This window comes from Narcine bancroftii, chromosome 3 (assembly GCF_036971445.1).
Source record: "Narcine bancroftii isolate sNarBan1 chromosome 3, sNarBan1.hap1, whole genome shotgun sequence".
NCBI classification, from domain to species: Eukaryota; Metazoa; Chordata; class Chondrichthyes; order Torpediniformes; family Narcinidae; genus Narcine; species Narcine bancroftii.
The window spans coordinates 48,284,384-48,298,763 of record NC_091471.1 but is presented as its reverse complement, the minus strand read 5'-3'; the positions used below and the strand labels follow the sequence as shown (position 1 = coordinate 48,298,763).

The window sequence follows — 14,380 nt, the reverse complement described above, 5'->3', positions numbered from 1 at the left end:
GACCTGACCTTGACCAAACACACTGACACAATGTTCAAGAAGGTACAAGAAGTCTACTTTCTTAAGAGGACTAGGGAAGTTTGACACATTCCTCGGTCACACAACCACTTCTAGAAGTGCACCACTGAAAGCATTCAAGCTGGTTGCATCACAGTGTGGTATGAAAGTCCAAGATCAGAAGAAACTACAGAAGGTGGTGAATACAGTTCAGAATCACACAAATCTCCCTCCTGTCTGTTGACCCCATCAACCCATCCTGCTCCTTAGGTAAGGCAGGCAATATACTGAAAGTTATATCCCTCCCATCAGGGAGAAGATTCTAGAGTGTAAAAGCACACATCCACAAGCTTAAAGACAGCTTCTTCTCCATAGTTATCAGGATCTCCTCAACTACATTCTCATGCTGCATTTGCCAATGTAATAACTAATCTTTTTCATTGCAACACTATGCTCTGTAACCATGCTCTTCCCCTGCTACTTTGTTTAGCCATATGAATGATAGGGGTGACTTGTGACACTGCCCATGGAACTGTACTATACCAGGTATAATGTGACAATAAACTTGGAACCATAGAACATTACAGCACAGAAACAGGCCCTTTGAATCTTCTTGTCCACACCAAACCATTTTTTCTTTGCCTAGTCTCACTGACTGCACCCAGTCCATAGCCCTCCATACCTCTACCATCCATCTACCTGTCCAAATTCTTTTTAAATGTTAAAATTGAGTCTGCATTCACTTAAGCTTGCAGCTCATTTCACACTCCCACCACTCTCTGTGGGAAGAAGTTCCCCCTAAATTTTTCCCCTTTCAATCTTAACCCCTGTCCTCTGATTTGTATCTCACCTACCCTCAGTGGAAAAAGCCCATCTATATTTACTCTGTCTAACTCCCTCATAATTTTAAATACTTCTATCAAATTTCCCCTAATTCTTCTATGCATCAGGGAATAAAGTACTAATCTGTTTAACCATTCCCTGTCAATCAGTTCCTGAAGTCCAGACAACATCCTAGTAAATCTTCTCTGCATTCTTTCTATCTTATTGATATATTTCCTGTAGTTAGGTGACTAAAACTACACATAATAGACCAAATTTGGCCTCATCAAAGTCTTGTACAACATTAATATAGCATCCCAACTCCTATACTCAATACTTTGATTTATGAAGGCCAATATGCCAAAAGCTCTTTTTATAACCCTATCCACCTGTGATGTCATTTTCAGGGAATTATGTATTTGTATTCTAAGATCCCTCTGTTCTACCACACTCCCCAGTGCCCTACCATTTACCATGCATGTCCTTTCCTGGTTTACCCTTCCAAAATGCAACATCTCACACTTGTCTGCTTTCAATTCCATCTGCCAGTTTTCAGCACATTTTTCCAGCTGGTTCAGATCCCTCTGCAAGCTTTGAAAACTTTCTTCGCTGTCCACAACACTGCCAATCTTAATGTCATCTACAAACTTGCTAATCCAATCTACAAAATTATCATCCAGATTGATAAAGATGACAAACAAACTAGCACCGATCCCTGAGGCACAGGCCTCTAGTCTGAGAAGCAATAATCCACCACTATTCTCTGGCTTCTCCTGTTTTGCCATTTTTGAATCCACTTCACTACTTCACCGTGAATACCTAGGGTCTAACCTTTCTGACTAACCTCCCATGTGGGACCTTATCAAAGGTCTTTCTAAAGTCCATGTAGACAATATTCACAGCCTTTCCTTCATCAACCTTTCTGGAAACCTCCTCAAAAAACTCTTATCAGATTGGTTTAACATGACACAAAGCCATGTTGACTATCCCTAATCAGTTTCTGGCTATCCAAATAATTGTGTATCCAATCTCTTAGAACACTTTCCAGTAATTTACCTACTACTGATGTGAGGCTCATCGGCCTATAATTTCCTGGGTCACTTTTGAAGCTTTTTTAAAACAACGGAACAATGTGAGCTATCCTCCAATCCTCTGGCACCACATCTGTGGCAAAGGACATTTTAAATATTTCTGCCAGAGCCCCTGCATTTTCTACACAAGACTCCCTTAAGGTCTGAGGAAATACCTTATCAGACCCTGGGGATTTATGCACTCTCATTTGCCTTAAAACAGCAAGCATTTCACTGCTCATTTTCACTACTTCCCATGACCTTGTGCCCATTTCCTGAGTGAAAAAAATAAGATCTCCCCCATCTCTTTTGGCTTCATACAAAGTTGACCACTCTGACCTTCAAGGGGACCAATTTTTCCCCTTACTATCCTTTTTCTTTTAATATACCAGTAGAAACCCTTAGGATTTTCCCTCACATTGTCTGCCAAAGCAACCTCGTGCCTTCTTTTAGCATTCCTGATTTCTCTCTTGAGGTTTATTTTTTATACTCTTCATTTGCTCTATGCACTCAGTGCATGAGTATTAAATATCAAGTAACTTACCCAAAGGTAGTTGCTTCTACCTACTATACAACTTTCTCTTCTTCTGAACCAGATCACCAATATCACTCAAAAATTAAAGTTCCCTATGCCTGCTAACCTTGTCTTTAATCCTGCCAGAATTTTTAAAAAAAATAGAAATCTAGGTACTAGGTATATAGCAAAGTAGTCACCCAAATGGCATTGATTTCTCCAATATAGATACACAACCACAATGCAAAATACAGTACACCACATTGAAAGAAATGCAAATGAATTTCTGCTTCACCTAAATAGACTGCTTAATTCCCTGATGAGTATGAAAGGAGATTAAAAGGGTTCCTAGCTGTGAGAAGGGGGTGATTGATGAAGATGGAAGAGTGGACCAGGTAGTCACAGAGGGAACAGTCCCTTCAGAATGCTGAAAGGAGAGAAAAATTGAGAGAAACAAGTTTTCTTGCATTTCTTGCATTCATTATTCACTAAGTGATCATTTTGTAGAATATTTCCTTGCATTCTGCCATGTTAGCATTTTTCTCAAAATTATTTATTTACTACACTAATAGTTAATCTGGCCTGCTCTCAACGTGATCTTTTAAAACTTGAAGACTTCCAAAGTAGACAAGCTAAGTGGCCAACAGAAAATATCAGAGATACTAGAAAAACTCTTCAAAGGACCTCAGGAAAGTACCTCTCAGCCATCAGAAATTGCTTGATAGAGGCCCTTTTTGAACTGGAATACATTTTAAAAAAAACATCAAACTTTTACGATCTTTGGGTAAGTTACTTGATATTTAATACTCATGCACTGAGCCTCCACTCTACACTGTACACATATAGAACCAGCTACTCTAATCTCTATGAGGTCCTAATTCACACATTAAAGGTAACCTTACACTTTAAAGAAGCACAGTAAAACCCCTAGTATCTGGAATTAAAGTATCCAGCAAAAAAAAAAACTAAGAGTAAAATAGTAGATAAAAATTAATACAAGCTTAAAATTGTAGAAGAAAATGTTGTCTGAAATAACACAAATTTTTGGTAAAGATGGAAGCAAATATTCAGCCACCAGAATGCTTTGGTCGTGCTTTGCTTGTAGCAGCCATTCAAATAAAGTTGTTTCAAAGAGCAATGGTATCGCCCAGGTTGGAGAGCTGGTTGATGCTGCTCACCAATGGGGGAGATGACTCTCTTCAAGTGTCTCCTTATCCCTGATTAGCAAGAGTTTCCCCTATCAGAAGCTTTATCTGTAAAGTTGAGAAGGTGGGGTTAATTATCTCTAATGTTCATCTTTCTGGCAGCTCCGTAGAGAGGAAGGAATCTGTAGATGCAGTGACAGTTCAATGTTTTTTTGAAAAATGTAACTGGAAATAAAGTAAAATGTTTTATGGTTTTTATATTCATTTAAATGAAGTTTGTTCAGTTTATGTACAGTATAGTATTTTTGCCTTTTAAACTGTTTATTCTTTTTAGGTCTATTAGTTGAGCATGGTAAGGGTAAGTCTCTAGCAACCAGAAAATACACTTATCAGGCAACTACCAATCCCCCATAGGTGCCAAATGCCAGGGGTTAAAAAAGGTAAAGGTTTACTGTATTTCCTTTGACCACTCATTTTCACAATGGTTCAAAGCCAACAACTACAAAGGTATATAGTAACATATGTCATAAGTCACAAACATTCCTATTTCAGTCAGGCAGAAAACACTTAAAATCAGGATAATTTAGCATTGTGAACACACAAGGAAACCAACCTGAAGTTTTGAGAAGCTGGAAAGCCTCAGTATGTCCCAGATCTTGAAGAAAATCCAAGAGGTCCCTCACAGTCACACCCCTGTTGCCCATCAGGTGGAGCAAACTTCGACTGGGGCTTCCATCAGTGTCCAGCGTTTTCAGTGAGCATTTGTCTATGTCCTCCGAACTGGGGAAAGAATATTTACATGTAGCATCCTTGAGATTGTGAAAGAAATTGACAAAGTAGATCCAATCATTTTTTAAAAAATAAACAACAAGCTTATATTACTTCTTCCTAATGTAATTCAAACTTTGGTATCCAGGTATCATTTTGGTAAATCTTTCTGAGACCAATGTATCCTTTCTAATCCCAGAAAAACTGATGTCACTACAAGTGTAGATGAGCCAAATTCTTGAAATGTGACAGAGTATATAGAAATGTTTTTTGGGAGATAAATTGAGAAAGGTTTGTTAGAGTAGGTCACATGCAAACACTTTAAAGCAGATCTTATTTGAAATACTGGAGCTATGCTAGACATAGTGGCTTCTCACACCTTTTTGCAAGAGTTTTGAAGAGTGCTTAAAAGATGTCACTAATGGATTATTGTTTATCAAGGCAACAGATGAAAGGGCAGGCTGGAACCACTATTGTCTGCAGGAGAATTTTTCTGTTGTAAGAGGATCATGTGGTTTTGCAAGCAGAGAGAGGCTTTCTCTCAGTCTCAGAGTGTGTGAGAGAGAGTGAAGCAGAGATCATTTGACAGTGTCATCCAACACAAGTTGCTGGGACTGAAACAGGACAAGCTGACAAGCTTTTGGAAGACCGCCTGGTCGAAGCCCTTGTAGTTCATGCGAGAGGAGAGGACTGGCTGTCTCATGTTTCACTTGAAATAAGGAAAACAAAAAGGAACTCTGTGGTGACGTGAAAGGAAGAGATTATCATCCAGAAAACCCCAATGGGGCAAGTTTCATCAGCAAGACACTGAGGTGACTGATGGAAGTACATCAGTTGCGGATGTCCTGGAACAACACATCTCTCTCTGCAAACCTACAAGAACCTTCCTGAGCGGTAACCCTTTACCTTACAAGCACCAAAGCCTGGTGAACTTTATAAATGTTAAATTCTGTGCACAGTCAAAGAATTGCCTGCAACCAGTGAACTTGGAGGAATGAGGAGTGAGATTGGACTGTGAACCAAAGAACTTTTCTGAACTTAGTATTAGAAGGGGTTAAGTTAGGTAAAGTAAGTTAATAGTGATCAGTTAAAGTGTAATTCTGTTTAAAGATAATTAAAATCAACTTTTGTTCCAATAACCATTGGTCTTGGTGAATATTTATTGCTGCTAGGTTTTGGAGACCTCTGGGCTGGTAACTATGTCTCAATCTTTCTCGGACTATTCTTATGCACCAAATTTATCATTCCAGAAATGAATCTAGAAAATCTACTTTGTAGAAAAGGTGGGGTGAGCTTTAAAAAGTAGTTCTTGTTTAATAAAACAGAACACGCTGGAAAATCTCGACAGGGCTACAGAAGGTGAAACAGAATTAGCGCGTGGGATTTTCAGCGCAAGTAGTTTTGCCTTGATTGAAAAAAAACTTGTGAGAAGTCAACCAAAATCCGATAATTCTCCTGACAATGTACCTGAGTTTGAAACGCTTGTCAACCCCCACGATTTCCGCCAGTTTCCTCCACCCGCGACAGTCCAGCAGGTCGCTTATCTTCTTCAGGGTGTGCTCCTTCAGGCTGTTAATGTTTGACACCTTCAAGTGCATCGGCTCTGCCATCGCAGCAGGTCAGGACGAAGCACCACACCTCCCACTACGGCTGTCGGCTCCGCTTCTTGTGGCCCGGACAGCACCTAACAAATGAAACATCCCCAATCACCATTCAAAGGCTGGCTGCGATCACACATCTTTCAACTGAAAAACAAAGCGCGACACTTACTGGAAACCCTGAATACGAATAGTTAATTCAAAAACTTATTTTAAACTGGATCATTAATCTGGTGCTGTATTCATCTCTCAGTATTAAAGCATCACCCCGCTCCCTGCCCTCATACTCACCGTTTGAGCACAGTGAAACATCGCAAGGGACGTCAAGCTCTGACAACACCTACTACCGGTGGATAACACACTTCCTGGTCCTGAACTTGACGGAGCACTCACTCACTTCGTATTGGCTCAGCCCCTGAGACAAAGGCAGCTGGGATTTGCAGTTCTACTTTTAAATTACCAATTCCTTCTGTCGTGAAATAGGAAGGGGTGTGGGATCCTGCTGTTCCTCCAATTACTTCTGTGCCATTCCCCCGGCATCAGGACAGCGTTGACTAGCTTTTTAAATGATTTTAAAACATTCCTTAGCAGCTTCTTGTATTCAGAAACTATTTCTCTTTGGCGGACGAAGATTTATGGAGGGGGTAAATGTCCACGTCAGCTGCAGGCTCGTTGGTGGCTGACAAGTCCGATGCGGGACAGGCAGGCACGGTTGCAGCGGTTGCAGGGGAAAATTGGTGGGTTGGGGTTGGGTGTTGGGTTCTTCCTCCTTTGTCTTTTGTCAGTGAGGTGGGCTCTGCGGTCTTCTTCAAAGGAGGTTGCTGCCCGCCGAACTGTGAGGTGCCAAGATGCACGGTTTGAGGCGAGATCAGCCCACTGGCGGTGGTCAATGGGGCAGGCACCAAGAGATTTCTTCAGGCAGTCCTTGTACCTCTTCTTTGGTGCACCTCTGACACGATGGCCAGTGGAGAGCTCGCCATAGAACACGATCTTGGGAAGGCGATGGTCCTCCATTCTGGAGACGTGACCTACCCAGCGCAGTTGGATCTTCAACAGCGTGGATTCGATGCTGTCGGCCTCTGCCATCTTGAGTACTTCGATGTTAGGCATGAGTGAAATTTCTCACTTTAGTAAGCCAACCTGTGTCTTCAGAAAATTATTCTTGAATATTGGGAGTTCTCTTTCATCTGTTGGAAGGTACCTGTATCTGCAAAGAATATATTGTGTTAATGACAGAGAGGCAATGCAGGTACCGTCTGCACACTCAAATTGAACTATTTGAATTCAGGTGATTTTGTTTCTGATCTGCAGAACATTTTCTCATCAACTTTGCAGATTTGCTAGTTTCCTGTAGGAACTTTTTTGAAGGTGAAATGCAATGAGAAAGATTATAAAAGTGTTGGGCACTGTTGGATACAAGTCTTCATTCATTATTAAGCAAATGTATTTTTCAATCTTTTTATTAGTTTTAACATATTCAAAATTCATAGGTATGTATGGTAATAATAATAAAATAAATTAATATCAAATTACAAGTATCAAATAACAATGAACAAGGTACATGTTATTTAAAAAAAATTATTTATAAATTTTAAAACCACAAAAAAATCATTTATTTTATAATATCCATTACAAATACATATGGTACATATAAAAAAAGAGAATTGAAAATAAAAAAAGCACCCCATTAGTTCCCCTTCCTCCCTCCCCCTCTTTCCTCTAAGAAAAAGAGGGGGAAAAAAAGAAAAGATATAGAACAAGAGACCCTCAAGAGAAGCATCCCATATTGTAAACTTCTTATAGCATAGGGAGACCCATTTTAGCAGAAAGGGAATGTTGGAGTTTCATCTAAATATTCATACCCACACTTAGTAAATATGGACTCCATATTTTGCAAAATATATGTTTATCTCTGAATTTATGTCATTTTTTAAAGTGGTATGCAACTCCAAAATTCTGCATGCCATCTCTCCATCTCCAAATTTATAACAAACTTCCAAATTATTGCAAAACATTTTCTTGCTATGCCAAAGCAAATTTTACAAATATACAATCTGAATTTTGGTTTTACCCTATTAATATTAACCAATAAAAAACAATGTGGGATCCTGTGGGAAATTTACTCCAATTATTCTTTCTAATAAATTACCAATTTCCAACCAAAAAGATTTAATCTTAGAATGCTACCAAGTAGAATGCAAAACAAATCCAAAAAAGTACAGTTCAATTTATTTAAATTTTGTGGTATCAAATATAACTGATGAATAAAATGATTTTGTATTGACATATACCTCACCTTTAATGTACTTTTCATATTTTCTCTATATAATTTCATCCAATCACATTCATTTATTTGTTTATTGAAATCTTCTTCCCATTTTTGACTGATTTATGTACTCCTATTTTCTGAGCTTTCTTTTATAACAACTAATACATTAATTAAATAAATTTCTTGGTATGTCCATTACACAATAATAACTCCACCTCTGTCTCTATTGGAAATAATAGACCATGACCAAAGTTTTGATGCAAAAATTTCATAACTTAATAATAACAAAACCTTGTCTTTTCAGATACCTTAAACTTTTATTTCATTTTATTAAATGTAATAAATTGCCCCACTTCAAAACAATCTTCAATCATCTTAATACCCTGATGCTTCCACATCTTTAAAAATTGATTTCCCATAGAAAATGGAATAAATTTATTTTGAAATAAGGGTGTTCTTCTAGACATTAAACCTCCTCCTCCAATCTCTTTATCAACCTTGTTCCAAAGCTCGATTAAATATTTCAATATCAGAGTTTCTCTAGTTGCATAACAATCTTGAATTTCATTTATAAATAAAGTCTTGTGGATTTGCTTCTCCTATTTTACTAAGTTCTATGTTCACCCAGGCTGGAATTTCATCTAAATCAAACATTTCACTAATAAATCGCAACTGGGCTCCTTTATAATAATTCATAAACTTGAGGAGCTGCAAACCGCTTAACTCATAATTCCACATTAACTTTGACAAATATACCTTTGCCATTTTCCCTTTCTACAAAAATTTCCTAACAGAAGCATTTAAATCTTTTTTTTTAATTTTGAGGAATCGAAACTGGAATCGATTGAAAAAGACATTGTATTCTAGGAAATACATTAATCTTAACACAATTTACTCCACCTATTAAAGTAATAGGTAACACATTCTATCTTTCCAAATCATCTCTTATTTTTGTTAATAATGGTGAATAATTTAGTTTAAATATTTTTTTTAACTGTGGTTCCACATGGATACTTAAATATTTTATCCCTGCATTGGCCATCTAAATTCAGTTACTCTCTTACATTGTGTGTAATCTCCATCTATTAAGGACATCATTTCACTTTTACCCAATTAATTTTGTTGTGTATAAGCTTACCCTGCTGTACATCATGACACCCTCATCATGATGTCATTCCTCCAGATATATATTTATGTCAGTAGCCATGTTAGTCTGATGATATTAAAAAATTAGAAAAACCACGTATCTGAGTCCTAATTTGTAAGTGCATACACAACAGTGGTGACGAGGAACAAAATGAACCCTACGTGTGCTCCATGCACCAACTGGGGGAAGGAAGCAAAAGGATAAAGGTAAAACATGACTATCTAACAAAATCCACGAGTTCCTGCCAAAAGAACAAAGCAAAAATGCACCAAGATGGTGGAGGGAAAGTTCGGAGAATTCAACGAAGCAGATGAAAGTTGGGGTAATTATGTAGAATGGTTTAACCACTACTGAGTAGCCCATAATATTATTGAAGCCCTGGTAAACTGAAAATGTGCCCTATTCCTCAATATAATGGGCAGCAAAACATTCGATCTCCTTAAAACTTTGCTGTCCCCAGAAGACCCAGGGACGAAGACATACACTGAGTTATGCACAGCACTGGGGAACCATTGAAGCCCAAGACCACTGGTTTTGGCAGAAAGGCAGCAATTCTATGAACGGAAACAAATGCCAAGGGAGGCAGTAAGTGAATACCTGGCAGTGTTGTGTAAACTGTCCAAGTACTGTCACTTTGAGCATTTTCTAACCCAAGCACTTTGAGACAGATTGGTGATGGGGTTGGCAGATCACCAGGCAAAGCAGAAATTGCTGGCAATGGACAACGAACTAATTCTCGAGATCGCTTATAGAACTGTCAGCAGCTCAGAAATAGCAAACAAAAATTTGGATGTGAGCCAACAAGACTTTCTGGTCTGGAGGGTTTTCCGCCAACAGTGCTTCCGTTGCAGAAAGTACAACCATCACCCAGAAAACTGTTTCTTCAATAATTCCATATGTCACTGTTGCAACAAAAAGGGACATATCAAAGCCAGATGTGCAAATAAAGAAAGAAAAAAACTCAGGTGGACTCAAAATTGTAGTTAACACCCAGCTGCGGTCAAAGCACTGGCAGAGAGATACCCAGGGACCAACACTTTTCAGAAGAAACATTCCCTTAGAATGGCTGAAAATTGGTTCAATACTGAAAGTAAACCACGAAGACAACATCCAACCAGAACTTAACCAGATTCTCAACAACCACGCCATGGTTTTCCAAAAAGGCTTGGGAAAGATCAAAGGGGTTCAAGCCAAACTGAAATTAAAAGAGAATCTGGAAGCAAAGTTCATCAAAGCCATAACAGTTCCATTTGCCATGAAAGGAAAAATTCAAGCTGAGTTAAATAGATTAAAAGATGAAGGCATAATAAAACCAATAGAAAGCAGCGACTGGGCAGCACCCATCATACCTGTATGCAAAGGAAATGGTGAGATTCGCATTTGCGGTGATTACAAGCTCTAAAAGTACCAGAATACTCCATGCCCAAAACAGAAGAACTATTCCAAGCACTAAATGGAGGGCAAAAATTCAAAAAATTAGACTTGTCACAGGCATACCAACAAATAGAGTTGGACAAAGTATCAAGACAATATGTGACAATCAATACCCATCTGGGACTATTCACCTGTACACGCGCCGTACGGAATTTCACCAGCACCTGTGATTTTTCAAGCTACAACGGACAAATTACCACACGGAATAGAAATAGGATGTTACCTTGATGATATTATCATCATCAAGGGCTGAAACAACAGGGAACACTTACAAAACCTTGAAACGGTCCTCAGCAGACCACAACAGGCCAATGTACGATTGCAACAGGATAAGTGTGTCTTTATGCTGCCCTCAGGGATTTAGAATCGACAAGGAGGGGGTATGAATGGATCCAGCGGCCACAAAAGCCGTCTGCAAAGCCCCATATCCAAACAAGTTGGAATTACTGTCCTTTCTAGGGCTTATAATTCACTATTGGAAACATATCCCTAACATATCTACACTATGCACCCCCCAAAACTACTTACTCAAAAAAGATCAAAAATGGTACTGGAATATGGAAAATAAAAACACGGTTGATCAACGAAAGGAACTATTAACATCAACAACTGAGGTTCTGATCCACTACAACCCAAACAAGGAAGTGACTTTAGCCATTGATCCTTCACCAGTAGGACTGGGAGCAGGATTGTCCCAAATCACAGTGAAGGGTGAGCAATCAGTGGCATTCGCTTCACGGACATTAACTGCAAGCGATCGCAATTACACATAACTGGAAAAAGAAACTACAATTTTGGTGTAAAAAGATTCCACCAATATCTCTACTAATCACTGACAACAAACCTCTAAGTTTGATTCTGGGCTCCAACAAAGGAATGCCAATATTAGCTACAGCCAGGACTCAAAGATGGGCCATGCTACTAGCCGCATACAACAATGAGGTAAAACATAAACCAGGAACAGTCAACAGCCATTCGGATGCCTTATCATGTTTACCACTACTCGAAACTAAACAAAAAAAAAAATTATGAAATGGACAGCAGAAGCAGCAGTGGTCAACCAAGAACAACTTCAACAACTGTCCATTAGATGATCAGCAAAGAAACTTGAAAGGAGGTAACATTAAGCAAAGTCTTATACTTCACCCTTTATGGATGGCCAGAATCTGAGGTCATACCAGAAAACCTGAAAATTTATTTCACATGCCGCCATAAACAATCAGATGAAGAAGGATCTTTACTTTGGGGTACCTGTACAATTATCCCGGCCAAATGGCAAAACACCACAACCATCCAGGAATGGTACGAATGAAAGCGCAGGGCTGTATGCATGTTTGGTGGCCATCAATAGACAGAGACATTGAAACAACAGTGAGAAAATGCAAAATATGTCAGTCAGTGCAGCCAAAAATGACGCAGGTCGAGGCTAGTCAAGGGAGATACTTCCTTATAGTGGTGGATGCACATTCCAAATGGCCAGTAGTTTCACATATGAAAAACACTAAAGCCGACTCTACAACTGAAGGTCTACAGGCCATGTTTGCCACATACCGATTACCTCATGAATTGGTCACGGAGAATGGACCCCAGTTTACATCAGAACCTTTTAAGAGATTTAGGTGTGACAACAATAGCAGACATATTTTGTCGGCACCCTATCAACCAAGTATTAATGGGGAGGCAGAACGCTTTGCTCAAACATTCAAAAAGGCGATGAAAACCAAGAAATTTCTAAACGCCTCCTGGACTCACAAGATTTCAGAGTTCCTATTGGGGTACAGAAAAACACTGCATTCTACCACAAAATGCACCCCAGCAGAAATGATGTTTGGCCGCAACCTCCGGACAAGGCTGTCCACAGATCACCTGGATCTGGGCCTCCATTTAGAAAAAATCCACATCACCACAAACTTTACCAAGAGCACTGTAGGTGGGCAAGAGAGTACTAGCACAAGGTTACAGACAATACAAAGACCCATGGGTGGTAGGGGTGATCCTACAAAAGTTAAGCCCCTGTTCTAGTAGGAGACAGACTATGGAAATGAAACATTAACCAATTGCGAGTATTGTCTGACACTAAACTCCATGAACCACCTCATGACCTGGAGGAGGTAGAACCAGAACTGCCGTGGCCTGCCACAGCAATCCAACCCCTTGGGGTGAGTGTAAGAGGGGCGTAAATGGGTAGCCCAGTAGCTGCGACAAGCAGCCCAGCGCATAGAACCCCAAAGGCTGGCAGTTGCTGTCAACCCAACTATCTATGGGTTCCACCCAGAACAGCCCCGAGCAAATACCGGTCCAGCATGCCACACCCAGGCAGTACAAGAGAGAAAGAAGACCACCCAAATGCGTTAAGGACCATGTTCCATAATTAAGCTCCTTTCCATATTATAATCACTAGTAGTCATGGGCCTGATGAAGTAATGGTAGTTAGAGGGGGCCTATTCAACATTTATTACACAGGGTGTGTGGGGGGGGGGGGGAAGTGTTGTACATGTTGTACATCAAGATGCCCATGTCATGATTTCACCCCTCCATATATATATATATATATATGTATGTCAGTAGCCATGTTAGTCTGATGGTATTAAAGAATGAGAAAAGCACCTCGTCTCTGAGTCCTAATTGTGTAAGTGCATACACAACAAATTTTATAACCAGATACTTCTCCATACTCTTTTAATCTAACTTTAAAATTGAAGTGATATGTTTCCTCCATTATATATAGTTATGATTGACTACTGTATTATATGGAGCTGGCCCGTCCACTGATGACACATTCCCTATGACTCCTCCCCTGTGGTCCTAGGTTTTAAAGGTTGAGCTACCTCCCCCATCCCAACATTCCTATACCTGGATCCGGGCCAGCAAGGTTCTTCTGTACATTAAAGTCTATCGTTCCCTCTACCTTGTCTTTGTGATTACTGGTAGTGCACTACAAAAATGATGCAAAGAATTTAAAGGATCTGTTAGTTCAATCATAAATCCTTCATCAAACAATGTAATTTTGGCTGCTTTAGGTCTCACTACTGCTTTTTTTGATTTTGTGTCAATCCAATTATCAGCAAGCAAACCAGCTCCCAAAATGGTGGATGTACTGTGGAAAATGCAGGAAATTGACCTGCATTCAACACAGGTTTTTATCTGGGCTGATGATATTGCTGATGATGTCACTTCCTGTCCATGCAAGCCTGGAAGTGTCAGTCTTGCACTCGACTCCATAGTGTGTGTATTGGCTTCCTTGTGTAGACATCAACTCAACAAAGTGTACAGTGATTCCACAATGTGTACACCAACATCTATAGTAGCTCAGTATAGAATACTTTGCTACAATTTATCCATTATTGGATCAAGACAGCAATTAAAATCACTCTATGATTTTGCTAAATGCAAAACTGTATCCCATATAAAATCTTCATCATCCATGTTTGGTGCATAAATACTCATAATTGTCCATTTTTCAGAATAAATTTGACAATGAACTAAAACATATCTTCCCACAGAATCCATGATCACATCTTGAATTTTCACTGGTCATGTTTTTTTTTAAATTAATATTGCTACTCCTCTTGCTTTAGAGTTAAAGTTGAAGCTGCCACTTGACTCACCAAATCTA

General features: G+C 39.3%; 1 protein-coding gene across 4 annotated transcripts in view; it reads right to left on the bottom strand.

Moving 5' to 3' along the window:
* malt1 (MALT paracaspase 1) overlaps nucleotides 1–14,380 on the bottom strand; it is a 122,959-nt gene that overhangs the window by 79,381 nt on the left and 29,198 nt on the right. Inside the window, exons 1-3 of one of the 4 annotated variants that reach the window (XM_069924018.1) lie at nucleotides 6,206–6,419; nucleotides 5,784–6,061; nucleotides 4,162–4,328 (exon numbers count right to left, since the gene is read on the bottom strand). In XM_069924018.1, coding sequence (XP_069780119.1) covers nucleotides 4,162–4,328; nucleotides 5,784–5,926 — 310 coding nt within the window. In that variant the 5' untranslated portion in view covers nucleotides 5,927–6,061; nucleotides 6,206–6,419. The other 3 variants (XM_069924016.1, XM_069924019.1, XM_069924020.1) reach the window with 3 other exon arrangements.